The 16,862-nt window shown below is 46.3% G+C and overlaps 1 protein-coding gene across 1 annotated transcript in view; it reads right to left on the reverse strand.

Moving 5' to 3' along the window:
• Nucleotides 1–16,862, reverse strand: part of MDGA1 (MAM domain containing glycosylphosphatidylinositol anchor 1) — a 140,271-nt gene that overhangs the window by 34,207 nt on the left and 89,202 nt on the right. Inside the window, exons 9-10 of the mRNA XM_008495574.2 lie at nucleotides 16,298–16,567; nucleotides 12,805–12,956 (exon numbers count right to left, since the gene is read on the reverse strand). Coding sequence (XP_008493796.1) covers nucleotides 12,805–12,956; nucleotides 16,298–16,567 — 422 coding nt within the window. The remainder of the gene's footprint in view (nucleotides 1–12,804; nucleotides 12,957–16,297; nucleotides 16,568–16,862) is intronic.

The raw sequence follows: 16,862 nt of genomic DNA on the forward strand, positions 1-16,862 counted from the left end.
GGGGCATGAAATTAGTGCAAGGGAGAAAAAGGGAACAGGTCCACCCAGTCACTTGCTCTGGGCACACAGAGCAGGTGCCAGCTTGCCATTACTAGAACAGGTCCAGCAGACAGTGACATTAAGGTCAAGGTCTGGCTCTTCCTCCCCCACCTTTGCCTTCCTGATTGCCAGCAACAAGGTCTGTGCAGAACTGCATGCATCAGTCCAGCAGGAACCCACTTTTTAATACTCTGCTTCAATTGCCTGCTGCTACCCTTGTTTTCCTGCTCCACACATGCTCTTCTCCCATGCTTCCCTGTTATCTTCTTTCCTCTGCATTCTCCTCAGCTCCCTTCCTCCTTCTGATCACACTGACAAGTGCTCCAGCTTCATCTTGCTGTGGTGCAGTTAATAAAGCAGAGGCATGCACCAAGGATAGTGAAACACTGGCTGTGTTATTAGAGATGCTGAAGCCTCAGTGGAGGATCTCACGTAACAAGCTCATTCATCACCAGGCTCGGGATGCTGTCAGTGGGGCCAGAACAAGAGCACAGTGCAATCCACAGCCTCATCTCTGCCTTCACCTCCTTTCATTTCCAATAACATGAGGAAGGGGACAGAAAAGGAGAAAAGCAAACGAACTCACAGTGTCTACCAGCTGGCTGTGAATATCACACAGATGGAGAATGTTCTTGCAGAATAGGTTCACTAAAAGCACCTTACAAAGGGCAAACTCCAGCCCTCTGTGGGATGTATGCATTCACATGCACAGTGTGCAACCTGTCCCTTTCCCCTGTCACTTGTAAACAATACTGGCAACCAAAGGAGAGATCACTCCCATGCTCCTATGTACTTAGCCATGAAGACTCTGGGATCTGCAAACTAAGTCTGCCCTTTCTCACTTCTCACCATCTCATCCTGTTGGTAGGTATTGTATGCCCAGCCCTCCATCTTATCATTTGAGCTGTCTCAAGATGCTCAGAAAGTGCTTGTACCACTGTGGCCAGCCAAGCTGCCTCATGGTCCAGGAATGCACACCAAGAGCCTCAGACAGAAAATCAGGACACCACGTTACCCCTATCCCAGCTTCCATCCCAACTGGGATGCTATCACAGCAGAGGGCTTTGAAGTATGACACTGCCACATCTAAGTTTTCTGTTTATGTAGGCTATTAGAAGGAAAAAAAGGATGCTGTTTTCAGACGTGGTGATGTTTTAGATAGGTACATATCAGCTAACAGGCATCATTAAGCCAAGGGATATTAATAAACACACCTGTCAATAGCTGATCATAGAATCATAGAATTAGCCGGGTTGGAAGGGACCTCAGAGATCATCTAGTCCAACCCTTGACCCACCGGAGCAGTTGCTAGACCATGGCACTGATGTTGCAGTCCTGCTCAACAAACCGTAGCACAGATTCACAAGACCACAGTAACCCACCTGAGCTTGGGGCTTGGCGTGACCTGCGTTGCCATGCATATGGTCTCACAGCCAACTGCACATTAGGCAGCTGCATGCTTGTTTGAGGGAAAAATTAGAAAGAAACCTGTTTCATCAACAAGCCCCAGGGAACTGCTGCAAACACCAGCTAGAAGAACATACATTAAAATCATGCAGGTTTCCCAAGAAGCTGACTGAAGCTAAGGAACTGCTCTGCTAGCACCCAGCTTCCCAGCACTACTGTTCATTCCTGCCCCTCTCTCCTTACTTGTTCCACTTCTACAGCAACTTCTCAGCTCAGGGCATAAGCTCTAGTTTTGCTTTCTAGTATCTTCTCTCCAAATCCTTTCCACACACTTATTCTCTATCCTTCTTTCTCAGCCTCATTCAAATTCTCCTGGCTGATCCTTCTTGCAGTACCAATGAGTCAGGGGTGGCTGCCTGCACTCTACTCCATCCTTGCCAGCTAACAGTAGAAGTGAGGCACTGGAAAAGCCCCCAACCCCCAGCTCCCATCCCCAGCCATTCCAGCCTCTCTGAAGGGACAGGAAACAGCAGATAAAGGCAGGCTAGGGTGACACAGTAGCCTCACATGCAGGCCCCCTCCTTCTTACAGGCTCCTCCATCCAGAGGAGCATAGCACACAAATGGTAGACACAGATATCTCAAAAATGTCTGAGAGAAGCATGGAGTAATAATGTGCACAAAATAACCTTCCAAGTTCCTATGTACCTGTGTGGGCTGTACTCTTCAAGCAAACATCAATTTAGGAGGTCTTCAAAGCTCAGCACCCTGGAAGCAATAGGTGCTAGGGCACCCACATCTCATGCCCAGCAGAACAGACAATCTCAGCCAGGCTTCCTGGTTTCTCATCAGGCACAGGCATCCCTGTTTAGCATGTTCCAGGGGCCTGAAGAAGGTGACAGCAGCAGCAGGGCACTTTTCCTCTAACAGGCAATATCACACAGAAATGTGAAAGAGCCTCCCATTTTTTACAGTTCAGCCTATTTGCCACAGTCTTAGACACATTATATATCTCTGTCCTAGACAGCTGCAGGCACCATCTTTTACGCAATTTTTCCTGTAGCTTCACTGGCATTAACTCATCCCAACAAAATCCAGCTAAGAAAACAACTGCTCCCTTCCAAAGTGAGTGTCATTCACAAAGCCCAGAAAGAATCACACCATTGCCCTCAACATGATGGGGCTGGCACTGTCTGTGGCTTTCCTGGTGACAGCCAGGAAAGATACTCCAACGCACCCCATCCTAGCTATTGAAAGGGGTTGAGCTTTGTTATGGTACTGATGGCAGCTCCTGAGATGAACATGGGAGTCTGCAGTGTAAAATACCTTGCTATACCAGCAGACATGCCTTGTCCTCAATCACTGCCCCAACTGCACCTCAGAAACTAGAGTATACCTGGCAGAGAGGTAATTTCAAAGAGCATAGATGCCATGAACTTCTAAAAAAATAAAATTAAAAAAAGCTGATGATAAGATTTATATTTGTCAGAGTAGAGTTTACAGTGGCAAAGATGGGAAGAAAATTATTGAAGGGCCAGACCTTTTCTCCATTGCTGGAGAATCAGAACCCAGGAGATGATCTCCATGGGTAGAAATAAGATCATTTCAAGTTCCTTGTCTTTTTGACACACAGCAATGGACTGAGATTCTGGTCCTTGATGTCACCTGTGGCACCACAGCACAGAGCAGAGGAATATGGTTTGGTTTTGACAGTGCAAGTAAACACCACAGATTTGATTCTTGTTCTCTGTATCTTGTCAGAGGGATAAAACTCTTCTGCACTGACAGCCTCCTTTTATTCAGTTCAGAGAAGTGAAAATTGCGGTGTCACGCAGGGACACAGCAAGGGAAGTACACCCCTGGCTGACAGAGTCCAGTTCCCTGTCACCACAGAGGCTACCTCTGCCTATTTGTTTTATGACAAATAAAACAAATCCCATCCTAAAAGCCATTCCTGCTTGGCCTGCTCCTCCCACTGTACAGCTGTTCCAGAGCCTGACTGCCCTGATGTCCTCATTTCCAGCCTGAATTTATTTGCAGGCAGCTTGCACCCAGTTATCTTGTGCCACTGTTGCCCATCAGCTTAAATAGCTCTTTCCCCTCCCTACTGCTTGACCCCTGATGTTTTCATAGGCAGCAGTCACAGCCCCCTCAGCCTTTGCCCTGCTAGGCTAAGCAAGCTGAGCACTCCATGTCTCCCCTTGTAACACAGACTCTCATTTTCCCTGATCTACCTTATAATCCTTTTCTGCATAGTTCCACTTGCTGGAGGCAGGTGCATAGAAGACTTCTCCACTTTGCGTGGAAGTACCTCGGGCCTTTTGTCATGCCTGCATTTTACCAGCAGCTTCTTGAAGTCAACACACCCACCTACACAGTTCATCCACTTCAGTCATTTCCCTCTGCTGAGCTCCCAGCCTGTAGCAGGTTCTTCTGAGAGTACCCTCCACATCTGAACCATTCAAGTAGTTTTCCATCTCTCAGATCTTCCCTAAGATGTTCCAGTCCTTCACTGAGGTAGCATTGTCTCCCAGCCTGCTGCTGGCTGCACAGAATTTCAGCAGCACAATCCCAATAGGGGACTCTGATATGACTGGCTGGTATCAGACATGGGGAAGTTGCCTGCCCCCTCAACAGGGAAGCTGCCACCTGGAAAAGCCATTTGGGTAACTTTTGGGTAGTGGATAACTTTGGTTTGGATAGGAAGACAGTTGCTGTGATATTTCTCTATAGTCTCTCCACCAAAATTTCCTGTGCCTGTCAGAATGGAGTAAAACATTTTCCTGGGTTAGTGCTTCATCACTACCTTGAGCAGAAATTATAACAAGCATTCCCAGCATCAATTAAAGGGCTAGGGTAAGTTTAGACTTGGATTTAATTAATTTTCCTTGCTTGATGACCATCACTCATTAGGGGTTTCTAGAGCAAATAATCACATTGCAAACATAAAGTTGACATTAGCCAGTCAAGCACACCAGTGAACTGAAATTCATGCCTATGTTGTTCATCAGTCAAGCACAAAGATTCAGTGCTGCGGGTTAAGCAAGCATGGACAGCCAAAGCAGATCCATTATTCAGTCTAAATGAGGAGTCCTGGAAGCCTTTTTCTCCTAAATTGTCCTGAACAGGAGGCTCCCCTTCTGGGCTGAGACATTCTCAGCTTCAAAGACAGAAGCAACTGTAACCTTCAGAAGATACTGAGGACAGCTGGAGCCACCTAAACCAGAAGACTGTCTCTCTCTTCTTCTTACACATGCAATCAGCTGCCCATCCTCATTAGTTTGCCCATCAATGCCGAGAGCAGCAGTTTACAGCTTCCCAGAGAAGCCAAATTGGTGCTGTCATGAATTACTGTAAGTGCTTGTTCCATACTCTTCAATAATGTCTTTCATTAGGGGCTGATCAGAAAGCAATATGTATTTTATTAGCATGTGTTCCCTGGTCTAAGAACAACAAACCTAATCTTTAGTCTGTCAGGGAGACAGTCAAGTAAAAGCCTTAACTGAGGCACAGCGTGACTGGCAAATTCATGAGTTATGGACTTACTGGGAGATCACACAGCCCGAGCAGAGGGAGCCCAGGAGCTGGAGGAAAAAAAGGGTAAAATAGATCCTGAATTTGGTGGTGGGTGAGAACAGAGGGAGAGCCTCACACGTCCCAATCTGTTCAAGACAACTTTGGGACTGTGGTTCTTGCATCACTCGTTGCCAGATGAATAAGGGACAACATCCCTCATGTTGAGCTGCAGCCTCCTCCTGCCCAGAGCAAGCACCATTCCTGAGCCTACAGACCTCCTCTAACTCAACTGCACTTGTAGTCCAACCTCTGGTAAGGAAGGGGCAGGAAGCACAGCAGGAGAGCCAAAAAGCCCTTCACATTATTCCATGCTGGCAACATGAGTGCTTAAGTTTCATGTCTTTATGAAACACAGTAAAAACATTTACCTAGTGCCTACTCCTGTTTGTCACTCTTCCAAATCCTTACCCCTTCACACTGTTTCTCCTATTATCTCCAACATGTTCTAGGAAGAAAGATCCAGTAAAAAACAAAACAAAACAAACTCCAACAAAAACAAAACAATAAAGAAGAGGTGGAAAACAGGAGTGGAAACAGGCAAGGGGAAGAGGGTGCACAAAAAGAAGACTCTGAAGCAGTAGGAGGAACATGGGATCAGCACTGAAAATGTCTGATGAACTGAGTAACTGGAAGGAAGCTGCACCCCAGCCTATGGATAGGGACTCTCAGAAAGACTCAATAACTAGTATGTTCCCCTTGAAGCCAGCAAAGGAATGTGGATAAGAGATACAGAGGACTCACTTCTATCTTTGATACCCAGGAAGCATTTTGCATCCTGTGCTCAGCTTTGTAAAACACAAGCCAACAGCCTGCTGGATACGAATATGCACAACAGTGTGAAAACAACATCTCAAGCCTGCAAGGCTGATATGAGGGGTATATTGGTTGGGGGAATGTAATTATCTCTTCTCTCACATTCTCCTTACCCTGAATGAGCACTGAACAGCAGTGTTAGGAGCTAGAGACATGAGATTTTGCTACTAGATGTGTTTTAAGATCATATGAGCCTTTCCAGAGTTATTATTTGCACTGTTCTTCTCAGGCACTGTAAATATTCCAAGCAGAGATAAGAGCGGGAAAACTGTTTGTCATTATTGCCTTGTACTAGCAAAGCTAAACAATATCCTGCTTTCTCTCTTCCACAGTCAAGTACTCAAATTGCATTAGGAGCTGTACTTATGAAAAGTGAATGTTAAGCCAAAATCTCTGCTGCAAGGCATCTTATGAACAGCAAGCTAGATTGTAAAATCTTCAGCTACCCTGTTTTGTGCAAGTTACTTCACTTACTCTGGGTGGTCAGAGAAGAGAAATGGTACCACGAGGCATAACTAACCTGCCACCACTCATATTACCAATTTTCCCAACTAATTGGTGGCAAATGATCCACGGACCAGGGATAACAAGCACAAGAAAACCATGAATCATACTGAAAAGCAAATTGTGAATGCAAAAAGACAGAATTAGTCAGACTAGTTCCTTAGTTAGGCATCATTCACTAAGCTCTCAGAGCAAAGGGAAGTCCTAGGAGTGTCACTGGGACATGCTGGACTAACCTAAGGAGGAAACTTCATCCCACGGTTCCCAGGCATTTCCACTGAGCCCACCTGACCCATCAGTGCCTGTCAGGCTTGTATCAAACTTCTTTGGTCAGCCTTGTAGAAATCATTCTGACCCTCTTGGCTGACAGTGCTAACAGCAACCATGGCAGGGCAGACACCTCTGCCTACAGTGAGAAATGGCCAGAAAACTTCTTCCTTTCCAAAGGGTGAAGCTCTGCTGTTGCCAAATTAGACAGTAAAGAACACATACATGAAATGTAGAAAAAGCTCCCTGTTTCCCTCCTGCCCTAGACATCCAACTGTCCTGGAATCTTCCCTTACAGCACAGGTAGAGGACCTTGTTCTAGTAGCAGGTCTAATTGACACAACATCCTTCGTGATAGATTGCTAGGGATGAAATGATAGACAGATCAATGTGCTGTCATCAGCTGTGATTGACGTGGTGTCCCATTCTCAATCATCAGAGACCACGGCTGAGGTGGGATCCTGCCCTCTCCACTCCCAAATGCCTGTTGCTACTTTACCCCCAGGGTATTTCATCTAGCTTCAAGTACAGCATGTCCATCAGAAGCTATTTATCAGCCAGCTCTCCTCCCACCAGCATGGGGCTGCTGCTCAATCTCACTGCATGTCCCAACCCTCTCCTTCTCTTGTAGCCTAAAAGGCAGTGTCACCTCTCCCCTCTCTTGCTTTTCCTGGCTTTGCATCATAGTGGCTCTTTGAACTGCCTGCCAAGCACTCCTTCTGCTGACATGCTGTCTTCTTTCTGCATCCTTTTTCACCTCCCTCAGGGCTGAGTTCTGCACAGCATCATGTATGCCATGAGCACAACTGAAGGCAAGCAACTTGAGAGCACAAATGTAATCTGCCTATTCTCACTGCCTGAACGAGGGTTGAAATTAAAAAAAAATTAAAAAATAAAAGCATCAGTGGAGGAGACGGGGGAGTTGAAGCTCAAAAAAACCACCTTTTCCCACTGCACTGGACAGCTCAGAAGGAAGGTGGAATTGTGTTGATTTGACATTCGGTCCCATGTGACAGCAGCCTGTAATCAGTCATCAAACTGGCAGCCAACGTAGGCAAAAAAAGTCAGGAATAAAGACACCTTCTGCAGATGCATCTTATAAGCTATTCTACAACAGAAGGTCTGCTTTGAGATTCAATCCTAGTAAACATCAGGAGTCCAAGTCACTGCAGTCTCCAGCCCTAACATCAGTGAGGAAGGACCAGCACAACCTGTATCAAGCAAAATGATGAACAGGATGTGCCATTTGTCACACCCCACAAGTGCTTTGATCACATGCAGCCAGGGCCACCATCTGCTGCTTCACAAAAGTCACACTCCCTTCTGTGGTGCAGCTGGTTGGGACTGCAATGCTCTAGCAGGTAGGAGGAAAGGAAATGGAACTTGTACATGCAAGTCCCTCTCCATGTCCTGTGCTGGGGCTCAAAACTGTGATGTCCAGTTAAGCAGTCTCTCAGCAAGAGAATTTATCAGTGGATGTGGCACCACAATCCCTTTTCCAGGTAAAACCAGGTGAGTGCAGCACCCATCACATTTTATATAGAGCAGGATGGGTCCTTACCCACTTTATGAGCTGCAACTGAATCCCTTAAGCTTTTCATCTTCTAGTATGAAAAGGAGTAAAGAGGACAGCCCTGACTGCATCTTAGCTAAGCTGTCCTAAACCCTCACTGTATCACCCCTTCAGCTTCTGCAGCATCCATCCTCCAGCTAAAAACCCCACCACAGAACTAGTGGGGGGGACACACAGGGTTGCTTACAAGTATTGGAAGATGCATCTAGTTTCACTGGCTGAGTTCCTCATGGGCCAAGGGCACATGTGTGGGTTCATCAAGCCATGGTGCTGACTGAATAGGGAAGCACAGTGGTGCAAGTCAGCAATGGTATCAACTAAACACTTAAGACTATGGGCTGCCCTACTGCATGCTCATCCTCCCGGTCAAATCGGACCATTCCTGCTTGACATGGAGGGAAGGAGACCCCTGTCCAATTCCACATAGTAGGGAAGCCACAGACAGCAGATGACAAATGCTCAGAAGAGAGCAAAAGATCAACCAAGAGGCAGAAAGGAAGCAATACAGCTCCACGGCCCATGGGCATCCACACAGAACTTCTCCAGCTTCGTTGTGATGGCCATCAGCAGAGTTAACCTTCTGCTCTAATCACAATCATTAAATTCCTGCTAATGCCCCTGTCCTGTGTCTGTCTGAACAGCTCTGTTATCTGTCACCTCCACACCTGGTGAGCCCAGCTCCCCACTGCCACAGCTCTCATTAATGCCACTCTGGCTGCCTGATGAGGCAAGTGGCAGCCAGCTCCAGAGCCCAGATGAGTTCTGTAGACAGCAGGGGATGTTTATCCAACATGGAGAAGATGAAAGTACAAACAAAGAGAGACCACACAATTAGTCAGGCATCGCACAGGGCCATTCTCATTAAAGACAGTCTCTCTCTGACAGGAATTAATCTGAAGTGACAACCCAGTGAGCTAATTTAGCAAATGGGTCTGGGGCTTGGCCCAGTGCAAATTACAGGGGTCTGTCTGGCAGGTAGAGCTCGGAGGAGGGGAGAGTCAGGAGTGTGTTAAGCTGGGCCTGTTCTGGCCCAAGCCTGCATATCATAAGGTACAAAGGAGACGGCAGCCTCAGGTCTCCTTGAGGGGCACAATGAAGATTAAACTTCCCTACTGCACCAATACCTTCTCCTTCTTCTTTCCCTTGCAGCCTCAGGTCACAGATGGGCTCCAGCTCATTAAGTGCACAGTAATTCTGCCACTATCCCCTGTAACTGTAGCCACCAGCCCAGTTTAGATCTTTCCTCCAGGATGCAACCTGCTTGCAATATTAGATGGCTTTTCATTTCTCTTTAATGTTAGAGCAGAGCTCCAGGAGGGGATAAAATACACAAAGAGAAACAAGCAACTTAAAAGGCTTTTTATTTTTTAAGCAAAGATCTGGTTTGGGGAGGCTGCTTTGACTCCCCCAGCAGTGAAAAACATTTTCATGCTGGAATGTAGTGCCTCACTGTCTTTCCATGCTATAAGAAAACACAGAAGAAAAAAAGCTGACCAAACAAATACCTCACAAGCTTCATAGCATCTTCCCACAACCAAACAACCCAAAGCTGTGAACTTATTAAGCTCACTGGCTAAGGTGAAGTAAGGTGGTTGGGTATGTGGATTAGTTGCTTTGGGGGAAAAAAGGAAAAATCTTCCAAACCATCAGAGCAGATGCCTGTGAGGCTCCTGTGGTTCCTCAGTGGGGATTTTTTTCCCCTCTGAATTGCCACTCAGAACAAAGCCACTGCCTACCCCACCTGATCACCACGCTGGGAAATAGCAGCCTGTTTGCTGAGACCTACAACAGAGCCTCTACAAGAAACTTGCTCCATGCTGCTATTGTATGCACTTTGCCTGGGTCAGTGGCTCCAAGCTGTCAGAGTGTTTATTTGGTTTTAATTGAAGGTTAATTCTTATTCTGCTGGAACTGGTACATCTGCTGTGCCACTCAGTCTGCTCCACAGTGTCAGAAACAATCAGCTCCTGTGGAAATACAGGAGCTACTGCTCGTCTTGCTGGGAGCATCATTTAGGAAACCAAATTCCCCCAGACTGCTTGCAATCCCCCCCAGGAATTCACAACCAGCCCTCAGAAGCTGGTGAACAGGAAGAGTTGGAGGAGCCACAGCACCAGCCAATTAATAACCAACACTTTGACTCTCCACTCTCAGCAGCTGCTGCAAGCAAATTTAATTCCAGGTTTCCCAGGTGTCCTGCAAAGCATCCTGCTGCTTATGGATCATCATACTGCATATGCCAAGAGCTCTTCAAGTAAACTGGGGAGAGTGAAATGAAAACCAGCAAAGCATTTTACAATTAGTGGGCATCCTAGCTGGCTGTCCTTTAGTTTCAAGCTCAGCAAGAGTTACCATCTCCCTCACAGCCCTTCACCACCTTGAGACTGCATGATGCTGATGCTGCTGTCCTGTTTGTCCTTAAGATGCTGAGGAGCACATGCCTCTGGCCACTGAGGAAGGGCAGCTCCCAGAGCTGGAGGAGAAGGTGAGCTGGTTGGGTAAACTTTCATCAGCTTGCTGCTGGCTAAAAAACAGCTGTGACTGGCTGCATGTAAGGCCTGTTCTATATGACGAGAATATTCCACTTCAATCCTCTCTAGGAGGATGACTGTGCCACCACTTGGCCTGGAATCCAAGCATATCCAGTGAGGAGAGTGCACAGGCAAACAGTGGCTTCTCATTCAGGCAGACAAATCCCCTTTCTGAAGAGCTCTCCAGTCAGCAACACTTTTAAGCTTGTGTGTTTTTCACGGTTGTATTCTGTAATGTCACCATGTTCTGCAGTCCAGTGATGGAACAGCAGGACACAGAGCTCAGCCCAGGTGCCCCAGCATGGAGAGGAAGGTGTGACAAAGCACCAAAGCCTGTGGGGCATGGAAGAGCATGATGGCACAAAGGACAGAGCAAGAGGTCAAGACGTTTCACCAGGCTGCTTGGAGGCCAGGTGAGACTTTGTGAGGAAAAGGCCCGGAAGGCTGGAACTGGACCACAGAGGCAGCTCTGCAAGGTTGCAGGTTGGAGATGAGAGGAGATATCTGGGACAAGGAAATGAAAAGGGCTCAGTGAGACCACAGTATGGCACATGAAGGTGGAGACCTCACCATGAAACTCAAGTGTCTGTCAGAAGAGGGCCAGGAGGAGGCAATACCACGAAAGCCTTTTCCAGAGTGTTTTCTGCTTGCACTTGACATAAGTGGGAAGAAAACTCCTCTGCTTCCTCCTCTCTCTGCCATCCCAGGCTACCACAATGGCACCTGTAGCCATTTCTAAAACATACTCCTCAGATGAGACTGGGTTACAGCAGGGCTACGGTGTACTCCTCTAAAGACACCTCTAATAAAAGAGGTGTCTAAAAGACACCACCATTTAGTCACAACTATGTAGGGATGCTGCAAAAGACACATTAACAGCAGTAACCAATGAAGGTATGAACAAAACTGGGGTGGGGTAAATTTGCACCGGCACTCAGCTTCCTTCATGTCCTCACTTAAAGCGGAAATGTGATTTTTCCTTTTCTTGATCCCTTTCAGTAGGAGCTCAGTGAGAAACAGACCCAAGATTACTTTTAGGCACTGTGCAAAAGGAAAAAAAAACCACCTGAAAACAAAACTGCAATATCACTGGAGAAGGATAAAAATCATAAATTAGTTAATTCAGTTGCAGTGCTGATAATAGCAAAACTCAGCTAAAAGCAAAAGGGTACTATGACAAACTGCCTTCATTATTAGAGCTCCCCTGTGTCCTGTATTATTATTAAGCACTGGCAACGCGCTCCACATGGTTTGAGTAACAAACAAAGGCTGTCCCACCCCAGAGAGCTCACAATCAAACAGAGACATAAAAGTGGAGCCTACTGTGCAGAACTAGATACTTGGATCTTTTTAATTATTTTGTTTTCTGTCTACGGTAAACAAACTTTCCCTTGTAAAATTCATTTGCTTCCAAGCTACCACTGAATGGCAACAACCATCCATTTTAAGTGTCTCTTTTTTAAAAAAAAGGTTGAATGCATACACTTTGCTGAATGTGGATAAAAGTACCTGGCAATCCTGCTAGGTTAATATGCTCTTTAAAAATATCAGACTCTTTTTCTGGTATGATTTCATACTCAGAAACCTTGAAACCCGCTTCTCTTCCCCTGCAGAGTTTATATAGTGCAAACAGCTTAATTACTGGGACAGTCTAAAAGCCTGTCCACAACACAACAGCTGATGACTTTTCCCTGCAGTTCTTGCCTGGAGAGTTCTCCAGCTTGTTCCTTTTATTTCATGTAAGTGAAATATTTCATGATGGTGGCATTCCACTCGCTTGAGTCTTTGGTTTATAAAATCTATGATACCTACAAATGACTGTGAGGTTTTGTTCACATTAAAACCCCATTCAAAGCATTGAGTAGAAACAATCCAATTGTAGGCAGCAGGGATTGGAAAGCCACAGATCATACCCAACAGCAGACACAGCTGTGCTCTTGGCCTCTCTCTTCCTTTTGGTAGGAAAAGTGCAAGACCATCAGGGTCTGGCAATTTCATCACCTTCAGCTCTTAATCACCAAGGAGACATCAATGTAACTGCCTCCTGAGAGGTTCTCTTCCCCAGGTGTTAAGGCTCCAGAAAAGCAGACCTTACCTGACGGACTTCCAGGCGATACTTGAGGACAGGATCCACAGCATCAGGCTCCTTCTGTGTCCACTGCAGTACATACGAGTAATTCTTGGATTGCCTCTGGCTCAAGGTGGGGTTGGGAGTGTCATAGTAAAACTCTGGGCTGTAAGCTTTTGCTGGAGGGCCAAAAAAAAAAACCAAACCAAAAAGGAGGAAATTAAATAGTGTAATCAAGAGGAACATAAATGAAAGATGTGGTTAGAATAGAACAGTTCTGTTCACCCAGCTCATCCACTTACCTTTGGACACTTCGACTATTGTAGCTGACATGCCATCATTTCCTGTGAATCACTTCTGCTTTCACAGCCTAAACTACTGGGAGGGTTAGCAACCCTGCAACACCAGAGGGACATGACTGACACCAGAGAAGGTGGGAACAGCTTCAGTTCTTCAGCTGGAACCAGCTCTAATCTTTTCTTTCTTGCTTTGTAGTTTAGATTGAGGTAACAGCTTTAAGCTGGCATTTCTACTGTTTCATGTGCTGCTTTACAGAATCTCCTGCTAACAAACCCTGAGGGGAAAGATCATTTGGCCAGTAGGTCATAGAAAAAGTGTTATTTATCACACAGGGACTATGGCATTAAAAAGGAGACCTTGCTCCTTCTGCATCTTCCCTGCCTTGGCAACAGAGTGTTCCAGGCCCTTTATAACATGAGAGTCAACTCAGCAGCAAAAGGGATACTGACCTTTAGTGTGGGTAAAAACAGCATGAGCTTTTGCAGAGGTAGAGATGTTTTTTCTAAAACCAGGTCTCCCCTTGAAATTACAGAGGAGCAAGTGGAAGGGAAACACAGGAAAAATGATAGACTGGAGAGAAACTGGATGGTTCAGAGAAGAAGGCATTTCCCACAACTTCCTCAGCCACTGCTGTCCTGAAGCACTAACAAACAGAATTCCAAGGCTGCTGCCATGCAGCCCAGCTGTCAGTGGACTAATGCACAGGCTTCAGAAACAACCACAACTGGTTTTGCTCTATGTGAAATTACCTTCATTTCACCCTGTGCACTTCAATTTTTGGCAGGTCCTGCCTTGGGCCAGGCAGGGGCTGGTCCTGAATCAAAACTCTCTTTCCTGGATTCAGGTCCAATCTGGACCTGAAGGAAGCTTGGGCAGCAAGGGATGCTGGAGAACAAAACAGACATCAACACCATCTCCCCAGGCAGTCTGCTGAATCTTTCGACTTGAACCACAGGTCCTGCCATTGTGTGTGGTTGTAATTAAGCTTGAAAGGATTCAGTGTTTATTTTTTATGAACTCAGATGGATAATATTGATGTTTATTTCCAAGTCCTTTCTTTCTTATTATTTTTATTGACTTGGATTTTTGCACAAGCAAGAAGTTCAGAACCACCTCAGAGACTAATTGCTGCTTATTCAACTTGTATTGACTGTGGAAGTCAAGCTTCATAAGGGATTCTGGAAAAAAATCAGAACTGATGATAATCATCATCTTGCATGATATTAATTTCTTATTAATTGACTACAAGGTGGAAATGGAAGCTAAAAAACAATAAAAAGAAAAAGCCTCCCTAATAGAGATGCAGCACATGCAGATATTTAGATACTTTTGGAACGTCCTTTCTGGAAACTTCACCATTGTTGGATTTTTTTTTTCCTGTGCTTATAGCTGATAGTAAAAGCTGAAGGTTGTTCACTCCATCTTTTAGGGCTTTCCTGTGATTGTAGCTAGTAGGAGAGCAGGTGGTGACCTGTATGGGTTGCCCTGATAACTTGTCCAAGAAAACTGGGTTAGATGTCTCACTGTCCTACCAAAACACCTCAGAAAGCTCATCTCTCATCCACAGAAGAAACTAATCTCATCCCTAGTGGGATAATATACTCTGTTTTCAGGACATATGGACACCTCCCAGTCACAAATGAGTCACTGCTTCTCTTGTCAGATAGGAAAGTCCTTTCACAGAGAAACAGAAACAAAAAGAGATGATGCCGCTCCCTCTGCTCGCTCAGGAGAGCTGTGGTGAATGGGAATTAAAGCTCAAGTGGTCCTGAGCCCAAGCACAACAGAGTAGCTACTGGATTATTTTTTAGGCTGCTTTGCAGGCTCAGAAGGTGCAATTGATTTGTAGCTGTCCAGGACATGGAAAGAGATGCCTGGGGCTGAAAAGCCACTATCAGATATCAGTGCCCTGGAAACAGAGGAAGGACACAAGAAAACAAATGCTTGTTGCATTAATCTGAGAAATGAGTGCTCTCTAGGGATGAATGCTGCTTTCTCCTGAGGGCATTTTATCTCATGGGGCCCAGCATGGAACACTGGGTGGCAACATGTATTTGTTACTACTTCCAGCAAGAAATTCAGATCCCGGGAGCATTGTTTGCTATGGTGACTCATAGTGGGATATGATTTGCAGTCATTCAATTAGTGATGTGACAGCTGCAAGCATATGAAGAAAGGCTAGACAGGGCCAAAGCTCTCAAGCAAAATCCACTGCCAAACAAATTCCAGGAGATCTCAAGGCCTGGAAGCAAGGTCCTGAAAAGAGGCCCAAACAGTGGGAGTTGTTTGGGCTTCCCCATTTCTGAGAGCGCCTCAGAATTACAGCACACCTGAGCTTTTCCAAACCCTGAGAAAGATTCGCTTCAGAATCAGGCCTCTCTGGATATTATTTATTCTCATTTGTTCTGCACTGACTTGAATAGCATTATACATTGGCCCTGGACTGAAAACCCAGTATTGTGGCTGAATTTACTGCTTATTAAAGCAACTTAATCAGAGTGCTTTTCTAGAAACTGCCCAAGTCAATTCTGGGGTCATGGGAAAAGCAGATTTAATGATCAGCAGCAGAGGCTGGGTCAGATGTGTGGTTTTAGATGCTATAACTCTGCCATCCCTCTTTGCAGCTGCTATTGCTGTAGGAGTCCCGTTGCGGTGCCTGATTCACAGAAAACTATGATCAGTGAACCCACTGCATAGTAGTATGCATTCCCAACTTATATTTCTCCTAGCAGTCATCACAACACCAAGACAGCCAGGGGACACGGGGAAGGCACAGGAATACATAATACAGTTTTTTAGTTGGTTGGTTGGTTAGTTTTAAAGGAGCCATTAGATGGTTTCAGAGGCTGCTGAGGGAGATGTAGAGCCTTTCACTCCCCCTTGGTCAATACTTTTATCGATGATACAAGTTGTCCAAGCTTGAAAGCTGACAGCAGCCCTGTGTTTAAGTCCTGTATGTTTCAGGCAAGTAGTTAACACTGCTAAAATATATCAGTGGCGGCCACCAACTGCCCCAGGTCCATCCCAGACTTGAAGAACTGCCTGGATGATGGAAGTAGATCCCTCTCTTGGCTTAAGGAACATCCCGCCTTTTGAACACAGTGCCATGCACAAAGCAGGTGAACGAGGTTGCTTGCACTGGCCCAGTGCATTGGAAGCCAACTTCCCACCTCCACCACCCCATCCAACAGCTCACTCCAACGTGTGCTCCGTGACTTACCAGACACCTGGAAGAGGCAGGTGGAGACCCCCACGTCATTGGAAATGCTGCACTCGTAGCTCCCGCTGGTCTCCCGGCTCACGCTGTCCACCTTCAGCTCCGAGTAGTCCTGCTGCTCTGCCAAGGGCTGGGCCAGGAGGGTCCCGTTGAAGCGCCAGACAGAGGTGGCCACCTTCATGGGGCTGCCCTTCAGCATGGTGCAGCGCAGGGCAACTCCGCGCCCCATGCCCTGGCGCACGTCCTGGAAGGAGGGCTCCACCACAGGTGGGACTGGAGACCAAACAGAGCAACAGAGGGGGAGGACGTCAGGGAACTGCTGTCTGGCTCAGAGTGGTCACCCCGGTGGTGCCTCTGAGGAGACAGGCGCCTGTGGTTTCCAAGAGGATATTTATTCTCTAGGGGCTACCAGGCTTCCTCAAACCAAAAGCAACAATAATCATCTGACATCCCCTTCTGACTGGGATGGGGCCACTTCCCACCTCCCCCACGTTTATTGGGGAGCAGGTCTTTAGCAAGTACTCATCCCAGGAGCTATCAAGTCATGCTCTTTCATGTGAGAAGTGCA

The sequence above is a fragment of the Calypte anna genome, chromosome 3, assembly GCF_003957555.1.
Source record: "Calypte anna isolate BGI_N300 chromosome 3, bCalAnn1_v1.p, whole genome shotgun sequence".
NCBI classification, from domain to species: Eukaryota; Metazoa; Chordata; class Aves; order Apodiformes; family Trochilidae; genus Calypte; species Calypte anna.